General features: G+C 42.0%; 1 protein-coding gene across 1 annotated transcript in view; it reads left to right on the top strand.

The window, feature by feature from the left end:
* The first annotated feature begins 44 nt into the window (after positions 1-44).
* lrmp (lymphoid-restricted membrane protein) overlaps positions 45-21,176 on the top strand; it is a 33,454-nt gene continuing 12,322 nt past the window's right edge. Inside the window, exons 1-24 of the mRNA XM_031865603.1 lie at positions 45-253; positions 1,152-1,831; positions 2,221-2,331; positions 3,408-3,588; positions 4,791-4,849; positions 4,980-5,055; positions 5,869-6,027; positions 6,118-6,235; positions 6,685-6,735; positions 6,896-6,973; positions 7,714-7,770; positions 8,036-8,095; positions 8,685-8,749; positions 9,024-9,117; positions 9,642-9,788; positions 10,116-10,217; positions 10,902-11,053; positions 12,494-12,605; positions 13,627-13,870; positions 15,205-15,257; positions 18,073-18,169; positions 18,576-18,753; positions 19,336-19,441; positions 19,554-19,567. Of these exons, the coding sequence (XP_031721463.1) occupies positions 1,183-1,831; positions 2,221-2,331; positions 3,408-3,588; positions 4,791-4,849; positions 4,980-5,055; positions 5,869-6,027; positions 6,118-6,235; positions 6,685-6,735; positions 6,896-6,973; positions 7,714-7,770; positions 8,036-8,095; positions 8,685-8,749; positions 9,024-9,117; positions 9,642-9,788; positions 10,116-10,217; positions 10,902-11,053; positions 12,494-12,605; positions 13,627-13,870; positions 15,205-15,257; positions 18,073-18,169; positions 18,576-18,753; positions 19,336-19,441; positions 19,554-19,567 (2,963 nt within the window). The 5' untranslated portion in view covers positions 45-253; positions 1,152-1,182. The remainder of the gene's footprint in view (positions 254-1,151; positions 1,832-2,220; positions 2,332-3,407; positions 3,589-4,790; positions 4,850-4,979; positions 5,056-5,868; positions 6,028-6,117; positions 6,236-6,684; positions 6,736-6,895; positions 6,974-7,713; positions 7,771-8,035; positions 8,096-8,684; positions 8,750-9,023; positions 9,118-9,641; positions 9,789-10,115; positions 10,218-10,901; positions 11,054-12,493; positions 12,606-13,626; positions 13,871-15,204; positions 15,258-18,072; positions 18,170-18,575; positions 18,754-19,335; positions 19,442-19,553; positions 19,568-21,176) is intronic.

Genomic DNA, 21,176 nt, shown 5'->3' with positions numbered 1-21,176 from the left:
TGAAAACTTACAAAACCCAAATATGAAGTTCACCCGTAGCCTGTTGCATTGGGTGCAGTGTTCCCTTCAGGCCGCAGGGAGGAGCTGTTGGTTTATATTTCTTAAAGTCGTGAACACCCACCAGGTTTTCTTTTAACTCTTTCTGTCTCGAGCGCTGAGTTTCAAACATACTTGTGCGCGTGCTCTCTTGTGTGCGTCTCTACAGTTAGCCAAACATTTCGACGTGGATATTTGCTCCTACAAGCTTTGCGAGGTAAAACAACCACTGTATTATGCCTGCTAAATGCTATCTGAGAAAGTAACACGTAATATGTTTGTTTTAGACTTGGTGTTCGGCTGCATTGTGTTTGTACGGAGATACGTTTGTGCTCGAGTCGCTGACCAATTAAATATAAATCCTGTATTGTTAGCTGTCGTAGTTGTTGACACTTTTAGTGTTGGCTTCTAAATCTTTTAATGCTTTTTGTTTTTCTTATTTCTTTCTCAAAGGGTAGCTTAACCTGAAAATAAATACTGTAATGAAATGAATTGTAATATCAAGTTTACATTTTATTTCTAAAGCTGAGGAGTTGTATTAGACATTTAAATATATTTTCTGAAATACGACTGTTTGAAGTTTAAAAGCAAACTCTTGTATTAATTACCTAGTCTGCGCACCTGGTGCTTTAGGTGACGCTTTGATTTTGATCACATTTGCTTTAATTTTTTCACGTTAAGAAGACTGGATTAAAACCGCATTCATGAACAGTCATTTCTTTGGACTCCTATCATAATTTTGTGCCTTTTTATTGAACTGTGTGTGGTTCAGGCAGCTTAAAATTGGATTCCCCATTTATCCCGCTCACTGTTCATATTGGGCTACTCCATATTGGTCTCAAATATTCCTAATTATTCTCTGTATCCCGGAAATGTATCTTGTTCCACCATTGCAGCTTCACCTGCTGATTTTATTGCTTCTAATCTTGGAGTTAGTCCAAACAGTGAAAGCAGTTTAGTCTGAATGTGCCAGTTATCCACTGCAGGAGAGGTGGTGTTCATCTACCAACAAAATAACCATGGGGTTTTCTCATTTTATAGTTTCATATTTCTATATTCCTTTGTCTCTTTGCATGCAGTTCAACAAAACATTTTTTCTCTGTTTCTCTCCTCAGACTTCAGCCAGGAAGCCCTGCAGTCAGCAGCATGGACTATTACACGCCCCAGTCCAATCGACGCCACAACCCCGTGGACAGCATCTGCCGCAAGCTGCAGACCATTCAGTGGCGCGGTGACCGCGAGCCCAATTCACCGTTTCAGATTCCAAAGCTCTCGTCCAGCAATTACGACAGCCCGCAGAGCGGCCTCCGGCACAACCTGGAAACCATCCTGAAGAAAGGGACCCTCCACAGAGACGAGGGGGAGAGGGGGAAGGGGAGAGGGATGGGCACCGCAGCTTCCCAGAGGAGCAGCATGGTTCCCTCTGTCCCTCCGTCCACCCCAGCATCCAACCCCTCCACGCCAACTAACGTCACGTACACCATCACTAGCACTCTAGGCGAGAGGAGAAGTGCTGATGGGAGTGATTTAAGCCAAGTCAAGACATGGCAGAGGTATTGCTCGACGCCATCGGGCCCGTCCAAGGACTCCCCTTACTTTACGTTCACGCGAGGACCAGAGTCGGTGCCGAGCGAGAGGCCGAGCAGGAGCCCGCCTCTGAGTCGTACATTCACCCCAAACCACAGCACCCTCTCCTACAACCTCAACTTCTGCTCAGCAGACACGGGGAACTCGACTGAGTGTGAGCTGTCCTACCCAGCTCTGGTCGTGAAAAGACTGTCCATGGGAGATGGAGGTAGGTAGGAGCGGCTGCTGTTGTAGCCGCGTACTTGCTGCGAACACAAGAAGGATAAAAATTCACAAGCTTTTTCCCCAGAGCTTTCAGCCACATGTAGTGGTCTTCATCAGCAGATGGATATTTTCTGTTTGCTGAGCAAACTCCAGCCACTGATGAGGAAAAAACTGAAGTCATTGTGTGTGAAAGAAATGAGGGTTAATGAAAGTTTCTAGTTGTAGCCTCAAACTAACTTATTTATGTAACTTTGTAACGGAGAGTGTGTCTAGTCATCGCACTGTTACAGTTGTTAATGTGTCTTGTCTGAAAATGCATCATGTGCTCGTTTTGCTACTCAACTCAATACACTCTTTGTTTGGTTTGTGTTCACGTTGCATATTCATGCTCAGGATCCTCAATGACGTCTGAAAGCAGGAAGGAGAATATGGCAGAGATCAGCCTAATCTGTGAGGAGAATCTGCTCGATACCATCTTCCACGCCTGCGACACCCAGCGCCGAGGTACACTCACGCAAACTGCACACGGCCATGTGGTTGGCTCCAGCATTTCAGTCTTCCAGCTAGCTGAATGCGGCAGTCTAATTACTAATTCTAACTTGTCATTGAGTATACTATTGTGTGTTTTTCTGTGTAGAAGGCAGAAGTAATTCACACGGTATCAGCATTGTCTTGTGCCTCCGAGCTTTGGCAACACAATCTTTTATTTGTTAAGTTTTCTCATTGGTTGAGAGTTCTTTCAATATTTTGAAAGCTTCTCTGCAGTGAACCGTCTTGTGCAGCAGAGGTATGGGGTATGTTATGGGTCCATCTTTAAAGAAGTACGGAGGATGTGGGCTTTAAAAATTTTTTTTATTATTTTTAACAATTTTTGAAAAGGAAGATTACCGTTTTTGAAGTTTGTTCTGTTGAGATGATTCTTTCCATCTACCTCGATCCTATTTGGGTTTATTTATTTAATTTTTTTAATTATGGCTTTTTCCATAGATGGTATTGAAAAAAATAATAAAATTAATAGGACTGGTAGTAGTTAAGTTAAAATGTGTTCCCACCATGGTTGGTGTGATTTAACTTAATTTTGAATGTGTTTAATCTCATTATTGGTGTGGAGTTATAGCGCATTTCTGTCAGATTCAGCTTTGTGTTACAGTTTGTTGTTTATGAAATGGAAACAGTTTTGGGGAATAGTATACGTAAACCTGTGAAAATAGTAAAAGATACACTACATGGAGTATTGCCAGTGAAGGAGTTTTGTTGAGATATTTATGAGGTTTGATAAATGTAATCATCTAAAGCATTTTTGTCAGAGAAGAGAAAACTAGTCCACTGTTGTGATTAAGAAAATATATGAATGCTGAAGAGCTTTTTGAAACATGAAAACTGCATTAAGAAATATGTGAAACAGGCTGAAATAAAACAAGTCATAATTTAGACTTTTGGTTACTTCACCTATAACTGAACAAAGTAAGGAGAAGTGCGTTTGTGCTACACTAACCATCACAGTTCCAATGGGATAAAAGTCTCCGGGGCGGTGAGATGATGGTTTTCCTGAGTGTCTCTGTGTCGCCGTCATCTTTCAGGTAAAGTGTTCGTGTCTCACATTGTGGACTACCTGCGGCACACCACCAGTCGCAGCTCAGAAGACAGTGGACTAGAGGACCTTTGCAACATGCTGGATCCAGAACACAAAGACGTCTCCATTGACCTGGACACGTACCACGCCGTCATGAAGGAGTGGATCGATGACTGCCGCAACAACGGGTACTGAGAAGCCGACATTGAAAATTAAGGGCTTTTTTCTAAAAATATTGATTCCTTAGGCACATGATCCTTTATTTAGGAACTGGGATTTTTAATTTGGTGAGTGAACATCCTGGAACAAAGTCAAGCTTTTGTTAGAGTACCTATTTTTAGATTGTAGGTGGGACAGTTGAAGGTAACCTTTAAAACTTTAAAGTGTGAGAACTGGCACCGTTTATAGACGGGGCAGTGGTAAATAAACAGTTCGTGCAGTTGTTGGTTTCATTTATAGTGAGAGTAAATTAAAACAAATTCTTATGATCTTTTTGTTTGCTTATGTTGTAGTCAAGATCTGCACTATGCCTAAATGAGTCGCCACACGTCTGCTCTTTTATTCTACACATTTGTAGTTGCAGAGATGCAAAGACAGCTTGTACCATCTTCGTCGGTCCTGTGATTTCATTTTAGCCTTTCAGGGAAGAGCGACTCATATATTCTGTTTGAGTTATGCAAGTAGATTTGTGTAGGCGGATTATGCATCATATGAGCATGTTGAGAATGTTTCCATTATAGTTTCAGCTGTGTGCATCTCCATTTAACGAGGAAATTCTGTATCACAGTCTTTGCGCTGCGGCAGGTCTATATGAAAGTGCATTTGACACATCCGATGTAGTTTGACATGACTCGGATGGTGGATTTAAAACTGAAAGTAAAAATATCTATATCTCTTATGCAAGTGGTCACATTTTGGCAAACCTGGTCGAGATGATGCTTCTAAGCCGTTCTGTTCTGGTGTTTAAAGATTGGCCGGATGTGTGGGCTGAATATAAAGCTGGAGACTTCAGTCTTTGAAGGGCTGCAACTGCTGCCATAGACTTCATCTTGTTACTGATGAGACCAGAGGCTCCCTGCATCCACTGTGCATGAAGACATGCTTAATAATAGTTGCTGACCACACACTAGTATAACTGTCAAATGAGCAAGGACTGTGCTCCAGCCTGCAAGCTCTTTCTGTTTGTACATCACGTAGAGGAAGAGTTTCAGACTGAGCAGAGAGCTGAATGTTTGTTTTTTTTAGTTCTCAATGTACCAGGCACCAAAAAAAGAGATCAACAAATCATTTCGAAATGGTTTTAGGGGTCTAAAAGAAACGGCACAGTGCATGACTGCCAAGTCTTACAAAATATTGTGTAAATACTTGATTGGATGTCTTTGTATCTCAGGGAAGAGACACCAGAAGACATCACTCAGGACTCAGTCAAACTCAGGGACAGCCTGTGTGGTGAGTGTGGTTGATGATCACAAATATCTTTGCTTTTAATTTCCTTGTGTTGCATCTGATTTTGATGAGGCCTGGAGTTTGATTTCTGTGTGTGTGTGTGTGTGTGTGTGTGTGTGTGTGTGTGTTTTAGCCAAGAGGTCCATCCTACTCAATATGACCTCGGGAAGCTTGGAGGCCTTTGGAGGGGAGGCATCCAGAGTGGAATTGTAAGAGATGTGTGAATTAGTGTGTCTATGTTTGTATAAATAAGCACTACTATACCCTTCTTTGTATGACCCGCGCCTGCCCTTGATCTATAAAGCTAGGTTGCATTAGCCTATATGCAAGGATTGATTTGTGAGGAGGGGGAGCCCTTGTCCAATGAGGTTGGGGATTGGGTATGGGTCGGTTTTTTTTGTCTGTTAATACAGGTGTGTGGCTTCCCTTTTGTATACAGCAAGCAAGAAAATAGTTTTGGATGCAGTGAAAGAAAAAAAATACTGACAAGCCAAAGTGTGATATGCGGTATTGTTTTTTTACTGTTGCAAATTACTTTATGTATCCTGATTTTAGTGCTATGTAAATACGCTTTACTGTAAGGCTATTATTGGGTATATTGTTGCTTTTTAGATGACAAATTTAATTTGAAATTAAATACCTGTTTATTGTGAAAAGCAATGAGGCGTATCGTTTTTTTTTTTTTAGGTTTTTTCTTTTTTTCAGCCAAGAGAATGTGGTTGCATCTGGTTGCTATGATAACGAATATCCATAAAAGTAAACTTATTTTAGTTTATTTATTTGGAGACACAGGCATCGATCTTGCTGCTGTATGATTCCCAGCTATTTAACAAAGTCATGTAAAAAGTAGCCCACGCTCTACATTTGTTTAGTTAGAGGAAGACAGTGTCTGAAAGTTTGTTTCAAGCCAAACGTATGAGAGAAGGTGCAATTTGGATGTGAGGAGGCAGCACTCAGCTCTGGTGGGCCCAATTTCACCCCTTCCTGTGTGTGTGTGTGTGTGTGTTTCTATCTCTCCTCAGTGAGACTTCAGAGCTGGTGTATTGTGTTGCTGACCTTCAGATGAGCAACCAAAAGCTCCAGGAGGAGGTTAGGAAGCTGAAGCAGGCGGTGGAGGGCATGGAGGACTGCAACCAGAAGCTGGCAGAGGAGAATGAGGAGCTACGCAATCAGGCCAGGGTGTAAGAAGCACTTGCATGCAAATACACAGCACCGATTCAGTGCAGCACTCTGTGGTTTGCTGACTTCCATCCGTTTGTCCTCTCGCACAGTAACCAGCAGCTGGCCCAGAAGGAGAAGATGCTGAAGGAGGAGGTGGAGGACATGAAGGCCACTCTGAGTTGCACGGAGGAAGGCAGAGCTCGTGCCTCGGCTCACGGCAAACATGTGGTCAGTCAAACTCAGGCGGCACAAAGAGGATCTATGAAATGCATTCTTCTTGCATGCTTCAGTGCATACAGAAAGCTCGAGTCTGTTGTTACAAGGGTTTCTTTGCTTTTAGACAATTGCAGCTGAAATGTATTGTACAGCATTGCAAACCAAATGTAAAAGCAGCAACTGTTAACTCCGTTTGGATAAAATATGAACATGCTTGTCCTTTCAAAGCAGGGGAATAGAGCCATGTCGGCCATACAGAATGTTTAATATACGTCGTACACATACCATTCAATTTAGAAAATGTTCGGCATCGTTAGAAAAATTATGCAAGCTTTGAACAAGGCCTGGTGTCGTAGGCACAGTAACGTACACGTCAAGCTGTCGGAATGTAATAGAGCAGAACATGTGTGACTGCGCATGCATTTCCATAGTTGCTATTGATGATTTTTCTTTCTTTGCAGGAGAGAGAGAACCAGAGTCTTATTGCAAAGATCGCATCTCTTCAGGAAGAGGTACTCCACTGTCCAAAGAGAACTTATGTCACTTATGACTTCACAGGGAATCAGTAGTGCTCGTCCATTCATACAGTAGATAGATTACGAGTCTATTGTTACAAGTTCATACATAAAGGATGTGACCAGCTGCCCTAACTCTCCTCTGATGGCTCCCCAGAACTTCAAGGTCACCATGGAGACAGACGCGCTTCGGAGGAGGTTAACAGAGCTGTGTGACATTAACACTGACCTTCAGGTACCGTTACTAACCCTCCATTATAGTTTGTATGTCCCCGTGCCAGCCATAGCAGAACAAGACCAACAAAGCTTTACAAAGTCAAATCAATTATCCTTATATTAAAAATAAAACAAATGCCAAGCAGCTTTACAATCTGTACAGCAAACAAGATCTTGTATCCTCAGACCCTCGGCTAAGATGAGGAACACCTCCCAGGCTTTGATCACATCTTTTATCCAATCTGCCACAGCTCTTTGTAGAGAGGGTGAGAAGGGTTATCAAAGATGCCTTTCATTTTGTCCCTCACCTCCTCTCCAGTAGTGCCTCCACACTGTCACCTAGCTGGCTTTCCTCAGCAGCTGGTTGAGACTGCATGTTTCTCACTGGAATCAATGTCAATATAGTGATAACGTTGCCACAAATCTGTTATCAAATTCTGTGAAAGCCTTCACTACATATGTTATAGTAGAGTCTGGACAGACATGAATGTAAACTGCGACTTGACTGGTTGGCAGAGACATACAACCGCGAAGCAATAATTGTAGTTAGAATTTAATTTGCATTATTACATCTCTGCTCTGCCTCTTCATTCTCCTATCACACAGTGTCATTCTCTTATTCTTTCTCGCCCTCCGGCATTTTTGAGTATATATCTGTTTTCCTTCCTCACATTGAGCTGCCTCAGGTACATTCGAATCACTGTGTTGACCATGCTATGGTTGTACAGTGCTTTCTGTAACTTCTTTCCTTTTCCTCAGGTGCAAATTCACTCTTTTGATGCTGTCGTTGGTGAAAAGGAAGCTGTGATACAAGAGGTCAGTGCCTTTATGTTTTAAGTATCCATTTTACTGTTACTGTAAAACTGCTTGTGGCCATTTCCCTATGCATAACATTCCTTGAGTGCATTCAGCAAAACACTGGCTCAGTGCAAAACCCTGTAAAATCGTATTTGCTTCAGCTACCGATTATGATGCTGTTAAGTTTTTAAAAAAATAATAGTTTCTGGATGATGGGAACAGATTCTTGTCCTGTTTTCTGTTTCTCTCCAAAACTCAAACTGGTGTTTACTTTATTTTACAGAAGCGCAGACAGATAAATGAGCTGAAGTCAACAGTGGAGGAATACTCCTCCATCACAGAGGTCAGTGGGTTGAACTTCACATCATGTCATTATTTCAGTTTCTACGCATCAGCAACCCCCGCTAGTTTCTCATAGATGCTCTCTTACTGCTTTTACTTGTTTCTGATCTATTTTTGCCTCATTCCAATGCAGCAGTTGTATGTGCTGCTTGTGAACCATGTGGTCAACTTCCAGCACTGCTCAGCTGAAATGAGTTTGCAGAACATCAGGCAGTGATTCTCTGATTTGCTTTGTTCAGCAATGATTAATCCTCATGTTAAATACAATTTGAAAAAAGAGGCATATAGATATTTTTTCTCTAAATTAGAAAACAAAATGCTTAAATAGGATTAGAAATATTGGGGAAAATATCTGAAAAGCTAAATGTGATATTTAAATTCAATACAGGTAAAATGTCTGTATGGTAAAATTGACAATTCTCTCGTGTGTGTGTGTGTGTGTGTATTTTGGTTGTGGAGACCAACTGTGGGGATAAAACGGCTGCTGACCTAGTGTCCTTGTGTTGGAGAAAGGGTAGGGAACTGGGATGACCTCTAAATAACTAATGGGATGGACTTAGTCATGTTGGTTTCTCTGTTGTTGATTCCAGCTTCTGAGGGCAGACAAGAGCAAGCTGGAGAACCAGATGCAGATGATGCACCCGGACCTGCCTGGGTGAGTGAACCATGAATAACCTTGGAGTGAAGGGGTCGGCAATATTAAGGGCAGGGGGAAGTAGAAATTAGCCATCTTCAATTTTTCAAACTTTGAATTTATAGAAAAAGAGAAACCCTCCATCCTCAAACTGTATCTTTAAAAAAACAAAACTGTATGTTTTGGTCTATAACTTTGGGACACAATAGTGCATTACCACCTTTTCTAATGAATGTCTTTGTTTATAACTTGTTCGCCCCTAACCTCTGCTCCCCCGTCGTCCTGTCTCTCACAGGGCTGGTCTGTCGCTGTCGGTGGCTTACAGGTTGAACCAGAGCAGCTCAGGATCCCTACAGACAGAATTGGCTCTGGCACAGTCACCACTGGAGGTCAGCAACACTCCCTTACACCGCCTTTTCTTTTATGAGAATTTAATTGTTTCTCCATCTTGCTCTCATTCTCATATCTCTTATAAAACGTTCCATCTTCTTTAATTTTGTCTTAATTCTGACATTAATTCTCTTTTCTCTGCACGCCCTGTTTCATTCTCATTCCTGACAGAGAATTCACGGCTGCTGCATCTCTTTGTCAACTTCCTAGTAGCAGCCAAACTGATGCATTTATAAACTCCAATGCACCCGACATGGATACATAATCCACACTGTCCATCCGCTTTAACAGACACGGCTAGTTTTACAATGTTATGTAATCGCAGTATATATTGCCTCCTCAGTTCTGAGAAGTTCTATGCCTACAGGCTTGTTACATATTCCACACAATACAAAGCACTGTCCAAACATTAGTTGCAGTTCTGCACACGTTGTGTCCTTTGCACAGTCCAGCCTCTCTGTAATAATTGGGTTGGCATATGTTTTAATTCCCTTTTGTTTGTTCGTGTTAATATCTCTTGCAGGCTCCCCATGTAGTTGACCATTTGTCCACCACTATGAGCTTCGTCTCCTCGTTGGATGAGACGCTGGACAGGGAAGTGTTGCTGATGCTGCAGGGACCCAACCCTGAACACATGGCTCTGGAGTTCAAGACCCTCATAAGTTCACTGGTATGTGTGATTAAGTTTGGCATCCATTTGTTCTGTCGTGTGAAATTGTCTTGTAGCATAGTGTGGAACTTTAAGAATTGGATTGGAATGCCATCAAGTGAGAATTAAAAGGTGACTCATCTTGAAGTTTTAATTAAATTAAATTTCTACCATCTTAAGATTGCCTAGACTCTCATATGAGTTTAGAACAATTAGAATAGTATGATGCCACAAGTTTATGAATGCATGTAAACCTGTTGCTAATATTGTGCATGAGACATTTTGGATTCTTGACTTTCCATCTTGAAGTATTTCTTTTACACAACATGCTTCCTCTTTGTCTCTTAGAAAAAGGCTTTCACAGAAGAAACCAACTCTGTCTTGTCTACAGCCAAAGGCTTGCTGGAAGACCGTGCTCAGCCAGCAGGCAACACAGTCACCAGTCTCCAGGTCAGATCCACTTTCACAGACCTACCTGACACTTGATGTAAGCTTAAGAAGTTGCAGCTTCAGAGTACTGCAGTTAGTGCCTGTGAGCAACATATAATGTATGCATATGTGAGCAATATATAATGTATGCATATGGGTGAATTTCAGGCTGAAAAGGGTGGTTTGAGCTTTTTTTTTTTTTTTTTAAATATATGAATCATGAAATGATGTATTGTGATCTCTATCTTCCTCTACCTTTTGCATTATTTTTCTTTATATCTATCTATCGCTGCTCGTTCTCTCCTTCCCACTCACCATCTCTCTTCTCTAGAGAGAACTCACTTATATAACTCTCCAACAGGCCCCGTCCAAGCAGTGTTGTTTAGTCGGTGTGTTGTACCATGAACACAACCCACTCCCCTCCTCCCTCACTGCAACTTTCTGTATCTCTCCCCCCCTCCTCCTGCATTGTTGCCACTCTGCATTCATTAGCCACGTACAGCCACAGTACGTGCAGCAAACATAGCAAATGAGACAGAAACCATTAGTGGAGCAGAGCTGTACCAGTCGTTCTTCTGTTGTTTCTTTGGTGTGCCGGCTGACATGGAAACATTTTGTTAGTTAGGCGTCAGAACTTTTTGGAGGTGTTAAACACACCTAGCTATTCAGGCCGTGCGGCTGACCCTCGGCCTTGTCCTCCCACAGACGGTGCACGCCGAGCTGGACGCGAGAAGGGCCGACTGGGCCCTCAGCCTAGACCAGCTGGCCCAGTACACAGACTCCCTGGAGAAGGAGCTGATCAAAATGGCCAGTAACATGAGGAGGTCCCGCACCGAGATCCTGCACCTTTCAGTCAGGTGAGAAAGGCTTTGTCGTCTGCACTCTCTGTGGAAGTTAAAATAAGTGGTCATTCAGAAATGTGTGAGCTGCTGAAGCGAGTGATGTTTGAAGATTTGGTATGCGAGCAGAGGAAGGTGCAAGAGAGCCGGTCGACAGTGACTTTTGTGCTGGCTAATTAAAGACAACTTGACTATAAGGTAGGAAACTCTTTCTTTGAGAGGAGTTGCGCTTGTGCAGTCGTGATCTCATTGGTTGAATCAAACCCCAGAGGGCAGAGCTAAAGACTTAATTTTCTGGCTAAGTAAGGTAATACTGATGCTACAAAAGAGGACTTCAGAATAAGTAAGAAAGCTAGAAGCTGATTAAATCTAGCAGTGCAATTATGAACTGAATAAAAATGCAGTCTAGGCGTTAGCAACGATCAGGTTTAGCTGATTAGCCGAGCTGACCTTCCTTGTTCAAACAAGCCAATAGCTGTTTCTGTAAGCTTGTAGGAGTACTTGTGGAGCTTGCAGGATCAGGATTAAAAATAATTTACTGATCAGAACTAGAGGATTACATTTTTATTTTTTTTTCTGCTATTAGAGTAGATCTGCCAATCAGAAGTCCGTATTCCTAAAATGGACTAAAACTCCACATAAATACCACCACACGCTAATTAATATCAGACCCCTGCAAATGTGGGTGTCTCTGCTCTCCAGTGCTCTGTCTCAGTTGGCCAGTCAGTTGTGCTGAGTGGGGAAAAGACCTGTCAATCATCCTGACCTCAATGACCCCAAAGGGCCCGCCTCACTAGGTCTGAGTCTGTGCCAACTCTGGACTTCACTCTGACTCTGTGATGGGTTTGCCTTGAGCTGTGTGTGTGTCTGTTTTGTACGTGTGTTCATGGAGACGGCCATCCCCTTCAGATATATAACGGAGCTAGAGTGGTACAGTACACGACCAGAGAAGGAGAACTGGTCAGGCTGTCCATGTTGGATTTACAGGTGTTTAGTTACCAGGGTGAACTCAGGAACGTTCATATTGTTTGGTGAAAACTGAAGAGGGCTAGTTGTAGGTAGAAGTCTACCTCCTGCTTTGGAGTATTTGGGCTAATGTGGACCGACTACAAGACGGTGCTAGGATCAGGGTTTTGTTGTAGGACACATTTGAGATCCGGTGTAGTCTGAGATTAGAGGGTCGGGCTGGGACTGGATCTACAAAACTGTGAAGTGAAGAAACTGTTACTCGGCCAGTCGGAGAACTGGCGCTGGTCACCCTGGGCAACAGAATGGGACACTGCATGGGCCTGCGGATTGGGTACAGTATGTCCACTGTACTGTCTTCTCTAGGATCTCTCTGAACGTGTTTTTCTAGCTCTCTGGAACATTAAGAGAGCTTTGATTTTCTTCCATATTTTCTCTTGAAAAATGAACAATCCCTCAGCTGTTTGTAGAATTTTGTATTGGTGCACGCAGGGTGCAGGAGCAGGAGAACCAGAAGCGGCAGCTGTGTGAGGAGCTGGAGCAGCTGAAGACCCCTCAGGACAGCAGAGAGGCCTCATGCCAGACACCTGCACCAGAGGAAGAGGTCAGAGAGGAGAGGGGGAGGATGGGCGGGCTAGAGCATGGGGCTTCTATCTATTGACCTATATTTAATACACAGCAGCAGCCCCTTGCTTTCACTATGCTCAGAAGTAATATTTTAATCTTAACCTGTAGTCAGTATAAATTATACATACATAGGGAAGCAAGTTTGACCTACAATGTTTGAATATTCACTGGCATGAGGGGTCATAATGGGTTTGAAATTTAGTCGCATCCAATCATTTACATGTGCGTTTTTGTATTTATTAATATTGGATATTGAAGTGTATGCTTGGAGAGCAATGAAGGCTCGTACTGCATTCAGACAGATGGAGTATCTGCTGGAGAGTCGAGTCCGAGCTGGCGGCTGAAGTGGACATGTGTACCCCCACACACGCACACTTTAGATGTGACCACACACACCTACACACTGCTCCTCGCGCAAAATGCACTGACACGCTTGAACATTTCCATTACAGCACCGGTGTTACTGCAAAACACAATGAGTTTGCTGCTGAGGTAGAGGGATTTGCATACAGTAAACCAAGTTGTGCTCTGAAAAATAAAATAATGCAGCTCTTACTTTGAAGTCATTTACACAGTATAGCCCTGATTCAGGGAAGAACAGATGCAATTACATTTGCCCTGCATTTGTTAAACAACAAAAATAACAAGATAATAATAAGAGAAGAGAATACATGAGCTCTGTTTTGTTGATTTTTTTTTTTTTTTTTTTTTTTTTTTTTTTTTTTTTTAATTTATTTATTTTTATTTTCCTAAACTGATCTTTGCTGTGATTTTTGCAGAAAAGGTACTTTTTCTCACGGGTGTCTGTTGGAAGATTTAGAATTTTTCTTTAGCAGTAGTTCTCTTTTCAGTCGCTGCTGACCATCAGCCTCATCACCTCCAGTTGGATTTTGCCACAGTGGAACTCGTTACAATCAGGCTTTGCCAGTTTCTTGTGCATCTCACCATTGCACTCTTTTTATTGAGACCTCGTCTTTCCCTTTATTTTATTTTCTTAGCCTGGAGATGACTTGGACTGGGATGAGGAGTTTGCCCTTCAAGACTTCCTGAAGAACGAGTTAGCAGAGAGGAATGGCAAAGAACAGGGCGGGCGAACGGAAAGAGGTGAAGACGAGGACGTGGAGGAGAAGTGGACGGTGGTGGACACAGCTGGAGTGGGAGAAGTTAGGGGCACGTCCACCCCTCTGTCTGTCCTCTCTGGGGAGGCCCAGCCTGGGCATGGTACAACAGGAGGGGGTCAAGGTGATTGGGAACACGAAGGTGGACATAACGACCACCAGCCAACATCTCGGTTTTAAATAAGTAACTATTATTGAATAATATGAATTAACATAAAATCTTCAAAAGCTGTCTCAGGAAAAGTGGTGAACTGAGCATTCTTCCTTGAGCCTTTTTAAAAATCCGGTATACACCAGAATTATCCCCTCGAACTTCATAAAGCCCAAGCCAAATGGGCTAAATATAGTTTCATATTTTTGTAACCCCATTCTGACCCTGTTCCTACTTCTGGATCCAACTCAGTAGAAATAAGCTAGCCTAATGAACAAGAATGTGATCTAATACGTCCTGCTTCTTCTTAGCGTGACAGTATTGAGACCATACTTGTGTGTGAGTACTATAATTTGATCCACATTTATATAGCTCTAGATTAGGTATGCCTAAATTAAACATCAACTCAAACCACAGCCAATGTTGGCCATAAATATACACATTATTGGTATTGATTACTGTAAGCAGCAATATTTTAGTAATTGAAGTCTTTCTTACTCTCTTAGATCCCTATTGTGAAGCCAGACAGCACCGTTTTTAGTCTCAGACCAACTAGTTAAACATTAAGCTGTGACTTGAAGTTCAGCTGGTGCACCAATTTTCAGGTTTCACTGACTTACAAAGTACTTCACAGGATAAACTCTATAGGTGAAAACAGCTTACAGACTCCGTTATTGTCTTTGGGTGTTGATTTGTGTGTGTGAGAGTGTGTGTGGATTATCCCCCTGTAATCCATGGGAGTCACAAGGCACTCAGCCACCCTTGAAGCACCAGTACAGTACACACATTCATTCGCTGTAAGGATACACACACTCTGAGGCCCTTGGCAGTAGACCCCTGCCTTCTATGGTTGTTGTGGCCCTGGTTTTATAAAGGTTGTGGGTGCGTGTGTCTACACAGTATGTGAAAGCCTCTCTTCCTCAAGACCCTTGTATGGCCAGGTGTACGACCGGTCTGAGGCCCCGATGTGAGCTCAGTAATCCCCCATTCCTCTGCCTGCATGAGCGGCTGGCAGGCAGAGAGAAAGAAAACGAGAATGTGGTCATTAATGCCACCTGAGCCATGCATGATATTTTAACCTCTCTGCCCCTCCCTGAACTCGATGCCTTGCATGATAGACGGTCTGACCTTTTATGGTAAAAGGTGGGGTTGCTTTTAAATGGCTATTAACCCCTGTAGATAATGTGAACAAGCGTTTGGGTGTTTAATGAACAGCTTGTTTGTGTAGTTATTTTTTTCCCGGCTCCTCTGTTCTCTTTTCATTTTAACTATTTTTATATTTCATTTTTCTCTCTTATCTGTTACAGAGCCTGCAGCCTGCACAGAGTCAGAGCCAGATGTGAACTGTCAGTCTTTGCAGGTAAATTGAATTGTGACTTTTCCTGTCACTGGGATTATATGTATATATGTGTTGTGCAAGATGCTAACCACGTTTGAGATTATGCCTGGATGTGGCCTTTTTGTTTATTGTCCTTTAACCCCTTAATAACCTTAATATTTTACTAAATATGTTCTCAAAATAGCACAAATTTGATGACAATGGTCTTGAAGTAGTTCAGCAATTAATTACTGAAATCATTTACGTGCATGTTATTTAATGGAATATTCTACATCCCTTAAAACATTAACTAAAAAAACTTCAGAAAACGTAATTTCTTTCAATTGCTGAATAAATGTCAAATTCATCTTGAACATCAAAGGCTCATTTCCAGGGGGATGTTGCTAACTGTAGTTTTATACCTGTGTAAATGTTTCAAGGAAATAATTCCTTTAATAATATAGCTACACTGAATGTAACTTCCAGCCATCTTTCAATCTCTGTAAACCACGTGCCCAAATTCATTTGTGATGGCTCACATGTGATCATATGAGGATAACCCCAGTTTGACCTTATGGACCCATGTGCCTGTGGCTTTAGTGTAGTGACTTCAGGTCTATGTAAAAGATAAGCTTGTTAAGCATTAGGATCCTTTTCATTTCAACAGTTTAGTGTCACCTTGATATTACAAATTAAACAAAAGCATCAAAAGAAATTGCTGCTGTTCATTGAAAAACATCATTATACATCACAGGGATTTCTAAGCTTTGTGCATGATCTTAAATGGGCTGAAATATCCTCATTGCCTTATGGGGGGAAACTTGGTTTGACAAGTTCAAATCAATTTTGAGAATCAAGGATTTCAACAAATAAGAGCGACACTTAATACAAGATACAGTTTCAAAAGACTTTGTTGGATTAATAACAGCTGGGCTGTAGTGCAGAGGACGAGAGACTTCTTCCAAACCACAGCACTGTTGAGGTTACAGCTGGGGACACGTGACTGACTGAGTTTGCTGGTTTGAATTGACACCCGCTCAGAAAATGTGGGTCGTTTCTATCTGCACCCTGAACAACTACCACTAAGGTGCTCTTGAGCAAGACATTGAATCTCGGCATAGTGCTGCTGTTGTAATTGGCAGCTGCCAGGTGTGTGACAGGTATGTAACTGTGTGTCAGCGGGAAGCATGACCGTACCAAGGCTCAGCTTACATTGGCCTAAAAGATAAAATCTTTGCTGTTTCTGGGAATATGGTGTAAATATACACTTCCTTAATGGTGATTTTGACGTGAGTAGGAAGTTATGATTAACAACGTCAAGGGGGATTAGAGCGCTCTTTTTATTCATTTCATTACTGTATCAAAAGTAGCTTGAAACTTGCCGGCGGTGGGTCTAGTCACACCTATCACACTTTTTGCTACATATATGGTAATGCAAAAATAAATGAATCTGTTAATCTGAAGCAGCATCAGGTGGAAACAAAAGACATACTGATCAACTCATGGTTGATTTGGTTGAAGTGCTCGCATCAGGGGAGCTGTACTCATCAGCCCTTGACCAGTGACTTAAAAATCTTAATGTTTTTGCTGACTTGGGCTTTTTTTATTATGTAATCTAATGGATATTTGAGGTGAGACAGAAGAGCAAAGGCAACATTAGGGTTTCATGTTTAGACTGACCTTGACCCTCCAACCATATACTCAGAAGTCTGCTGTTGCTCAGCCGATAGCGGCCACAACTTCAGAAGTGACTATCATCTATCATCATTTGCTTATGTATTTTTCCCCAAATTATTGAAATTATGGATAACGGTGTTTGTTAGCTTTCTGATATCTGTGTCTTTAGGCGGTGTGGGGGTCCAATATGGGCTCAACTCTGAGGGCCCCTGTCTCCTGAATGGTTGGTTCTGATTCTGGTGAATCAAACTACGTTCTAACACTCTCTCATATCGGTGAACATGTAGGGAAAAAAGTTCAAATCGAAAGGGGTGAGGCCAGAAAGTGAATGATGGGAATGTCCTTGAACGCTCCATCAAAAAGGAGGGTTTTAAACAGTCACTGTCACGTGTTGCATACATCTGAAGTATCAAGTTAAGTTGCTATATGTTTATCACAGTATACAGGTGTTATTCTCTCTCTCTTTCTTTCTTTCTTCCTTTTTTTTTTTTTTTTTTTTCTCTTCCTTTCTGCCATTTGCCTACCAAATAGCTCTTCATATATCATCCTTTACAGCCTCTGCTCACAGGCAGCAGTCTTCTTGCTTTTGCTGATGCCTTCCCCTTCCTTATATAGAATGACTGACAGTGAAACTGTCAGGTCACTCTGGGGTAACAGGGAAATGACTTGCGGTTATTGACAAAAGAAGAGATCATGCACTGGCATTTAAAGAACTTTATTCCAAATATATTCTGCACCAAATAGTAAGACGTGTTATACACTGAACTACACATTACGAAGCTATGATCTCGATGTCTTTTCACACTTCATGATTTTGGATGTTATGCATTCTACTCACTTGCAGGCCGCAATGCCTAATTCATTTTATCCCTGCAAGGTTTTTTAAACTAATTTCAACACTCCATCATTGCTGCAGTCGGTATGACAGTGATGGTTGCTTTTGAATTCTTCTGACATTAATTGGGGGTCTTTCCAACAGTCCATCACTGATGGAACAGATGCTTTGTGCTGTCTGTCAGCTGTTTAGATTTCTTGGCTCCTTATGCAATGTCTTCTCATCTGACAAAGATTTGTTTCTATTGACCCATTGTTTGCCGGCTGTTTGGTACATGGTTAATGTTTGTTGCTTATTTGATCTTTGCACCCCTTTCCTTTTCTTAATTGTGTGTGTGTGTTGCAGGAGGCAGCAATGCCATTGAGCACCCACTCACAAGCTGTCAGCATTAGACACCCAGTGGCAGATGCTCTCCCTGATCTGCTCCACTCAGAGAACAACGGTAAGACCTCCGCCTCTCTCTATGTGGCTCACACACTATCTTTCTGTTTTAACTTTGTCCTCCCCCGACTGTCAGCTAGTCGCTCGACTGCGTGCATTTACAACTTCAGCAAAGAGTGAGTCATTTCCTGACTCACTTGGTACGTTTAAACTCTAATATATACCACAGTATGAGCATCGTTTTTACACCTTGACTGCTTTGTAAAATCATGTACATAGTGACTGCATTACTGCAACACACACTTATCACAGTTATTGATCCTTTGTGTTTACTTATTACTGATTATTTTACTTTCCATATAAACTACATGGAGAAAAATGTTCCCAAAAAAAAGTTGAAAATGTGCATGCAGGTCACACTGAGCTGTAATACTAGCGTGCTTTGACCACTTCTCTTGTCTCCACAGATGCAGAAGCTCTAGAGACTGCAGAGTCTCCCTCCTGTGGTCAAACTCAAAATCTGAGCAACTCTGCTGAACAGGACCAAACGGTCACACTTAGTAACACCCCTCCCACAGCAGCCCAGATGGTTCCTCCCAGCAGCACATCCCCTGGACAAGATGACACTATTACCCAGACTGAGAGGTGAATGATTGTGTATGAAACACAGTATTTATTTCTTATTTCTTCTTGCCTTTCTTCATATGAAAATTCCAAATTCCCATCTCTTCATCATACTTTATCTACAGACACACCTGTTCAGTTGGTGCTTTTTAGGATTGGCCAATCCCACCAGAGGCACGAAACAGAAGTTTCCATAGTCAGGAAATGTACATTACCACAGAGCCTCAACCCACATCCTGACTTACTTTCAAAGCAGTATAAACTATCCCTCCCTGATAGATTTGAAGTTTATGGGTGTTGGCCACAATGCTCTCACAGTTGACTAAACCATTTTCAAGTTTCGTCATTTCCGTATGACTTGGTCCACATTTGTTAGTCAAATGGGTGTTTCCTCCCTGTGGGAGGAGTGTGCAGGCTAATTAGTATTTCTGCAGCGATGCTTTGCATAGGCACAGTCTACCTACACAGAGACGAAAGCTGTTCCTCAATCTCTCACCATTTCACACTTTACCAGTTGTGTCTCATCACAAAGTGTATCTAATTTACAAATCCGGAATGAGAAATTAGATACTGCTTTACCTTTGACCTTTCACCTGTGGTCAGCACCCAACCGACCAGTGAGGACCACTTGGGAGAAGAAGAGAGGGAGCGAAAGGCGGACTCGAGCACAGGAGCCATGAGTCGTACTAAGGTTAGTAGCAGAGGGGAAGTGTTTTAATGCATAAGGGAATAGAACTTCCTCTATTATTTTCAGCACCAGCTCCCCCTTACTCTTTTTCACCCTCTCTTTCTATTTCTCTCTGCCACTTCATGTGTTCTAGCTGAGTGACAGGAGGTGTGTTTTGAAGTGAGGGGGCTTTCAGTGGGCAGGGCGAGGGCTGGTTGAGAGGGAGTCCTCGCCCTGGGAAAGGAAAGATGTCAAATTATGGCAAAAATGTAAGGAGAATCAAGCGGCCATCAATCACTGTGCAAGCCTATGACTCAAGGAGGGTGGGCTATCTGGCAACAGAGGAAGCAAAGTATGCAAGTACTAAATGCTTAATATGGCTTACTAAGGTGTCAATGTTGAAGTGCTTTGAAGAATAATTTTTAAATAGGTTTATTTTTTAATTAAATTGAGATGGCATCTGAATTTACCAGCGTGCACATTTTAAATTGTCATTTAGTTTGATTAACAATCATATCAGGTTAGAATGATATTAAATGGTTAACATTTGAGAGGCTGAAACAACAAATGTTTTAGCAGGTTGTTTCTGTTCCCATCGACGGACCAAATGTGATTACAACCAGTTGTATAAAAGCAGAAGAATCCGTCAACAAGATGAGTGATGTTCCAAAGCTCATTAGCAAAGCCTGGACACAGCAGATCATCACTGTATCCTCTATGTCTGGACCAATTAGTGTTTTACAATGGGTTGCTTTGATGTGTGGGCTATACAATACGATTGCTTCATGGTAATTTTGCCCAACCTCAGATGGGCTTGCAGTGTTTTCATGTTGGAGCCGAGGCTCGCTCGTGTTGTGATGCTGTTTCACCACAGTCTGGTTTGCATCCTGCTGAGAGATTGATCAGCTCGGTTTATTTAGCCTCCTATCTGCTGGACTGCCTCCCCGCTGAGAGTCTGAGGCAGCCAAGAAAGGACTCTGTGGGGGTGTTCAGTACGTCAATAAAATGCAGTTTCACTCCCATAGAAGCATGGTCAAGAAAGGTTTTCTGCCAAATCGAGGCTGATTTAAGAATCGTTTTTAGTCGACCAAGAGACTGAGTTGAGTTTCTTATAAAGCAATCATTTGGATATATTCAAATATCCATTACCCAATTTTACTTGTAAATGGAAGATATTTTCATAGGACGTCTCCCCATAGTTATGTTGGTGGTAGGAAGTATAAACATAGTATTATCTCACTATTAATATTTTGTGAAAATGATTCAACATAAGATGGCATAATTGAATAAAATTCAATAATTTGTTATGTTGTGCTAATACTCAACAAATCTGACAAATTTTACTATTTCTAGAGACAATAAATGATGACATCATTAAATCATGACTGATGCCACCTTACATGTTGTCCGGGGACATTAATGTGCAACAATGAAAATCAAAGTTGTTATGGATTATCACTTTATTATCTAGCACAGAATAACGACATTTTGGGGGTTTGGATGATTTCAACTTTTGGAATATAGCTATAGGCAGGACATTAGGCAGTTATGATGCTGCAAAGAGGCAACAGAGGAGCAGCCGGTGTTTCTTTGGATGTAAAAGGACATTAAAGACTCCTTTGTGCAGTGACATGGTGAGGCAGCTCTCTCCTATTTTCAGCTGTCAAGCGGATATTATGCATACTCATTACACAATATCCCGTTGCATTGCTCCGAGTGCTCACCTTGCTCCTGTGTGTGTGTGTGTGTGTGTGTGTGTGTGTGTGTGTGTGTGTGT

Source organism: Anarrhichthys ocellatus, unplaced genomic scaffold (genome assembly GCF_004355925.1).
Source record: "Anarrhichthys ocellatus isolate YVR2014 unplaced genomic scaffold, GSC_Weel_1.0 scaffold33, whole genome shotgun sequence".
NCBI classification, from domain to species: Eukaryota; Metazoa; Chordata; class Actinopteri; order Perciformes; family Anarhichadidae; genus Anarrhichthys; species Anarrhichthys ocellatus.
This window is presented reverse-complemented; position numbering and strand designations above follow the sequence as displayed.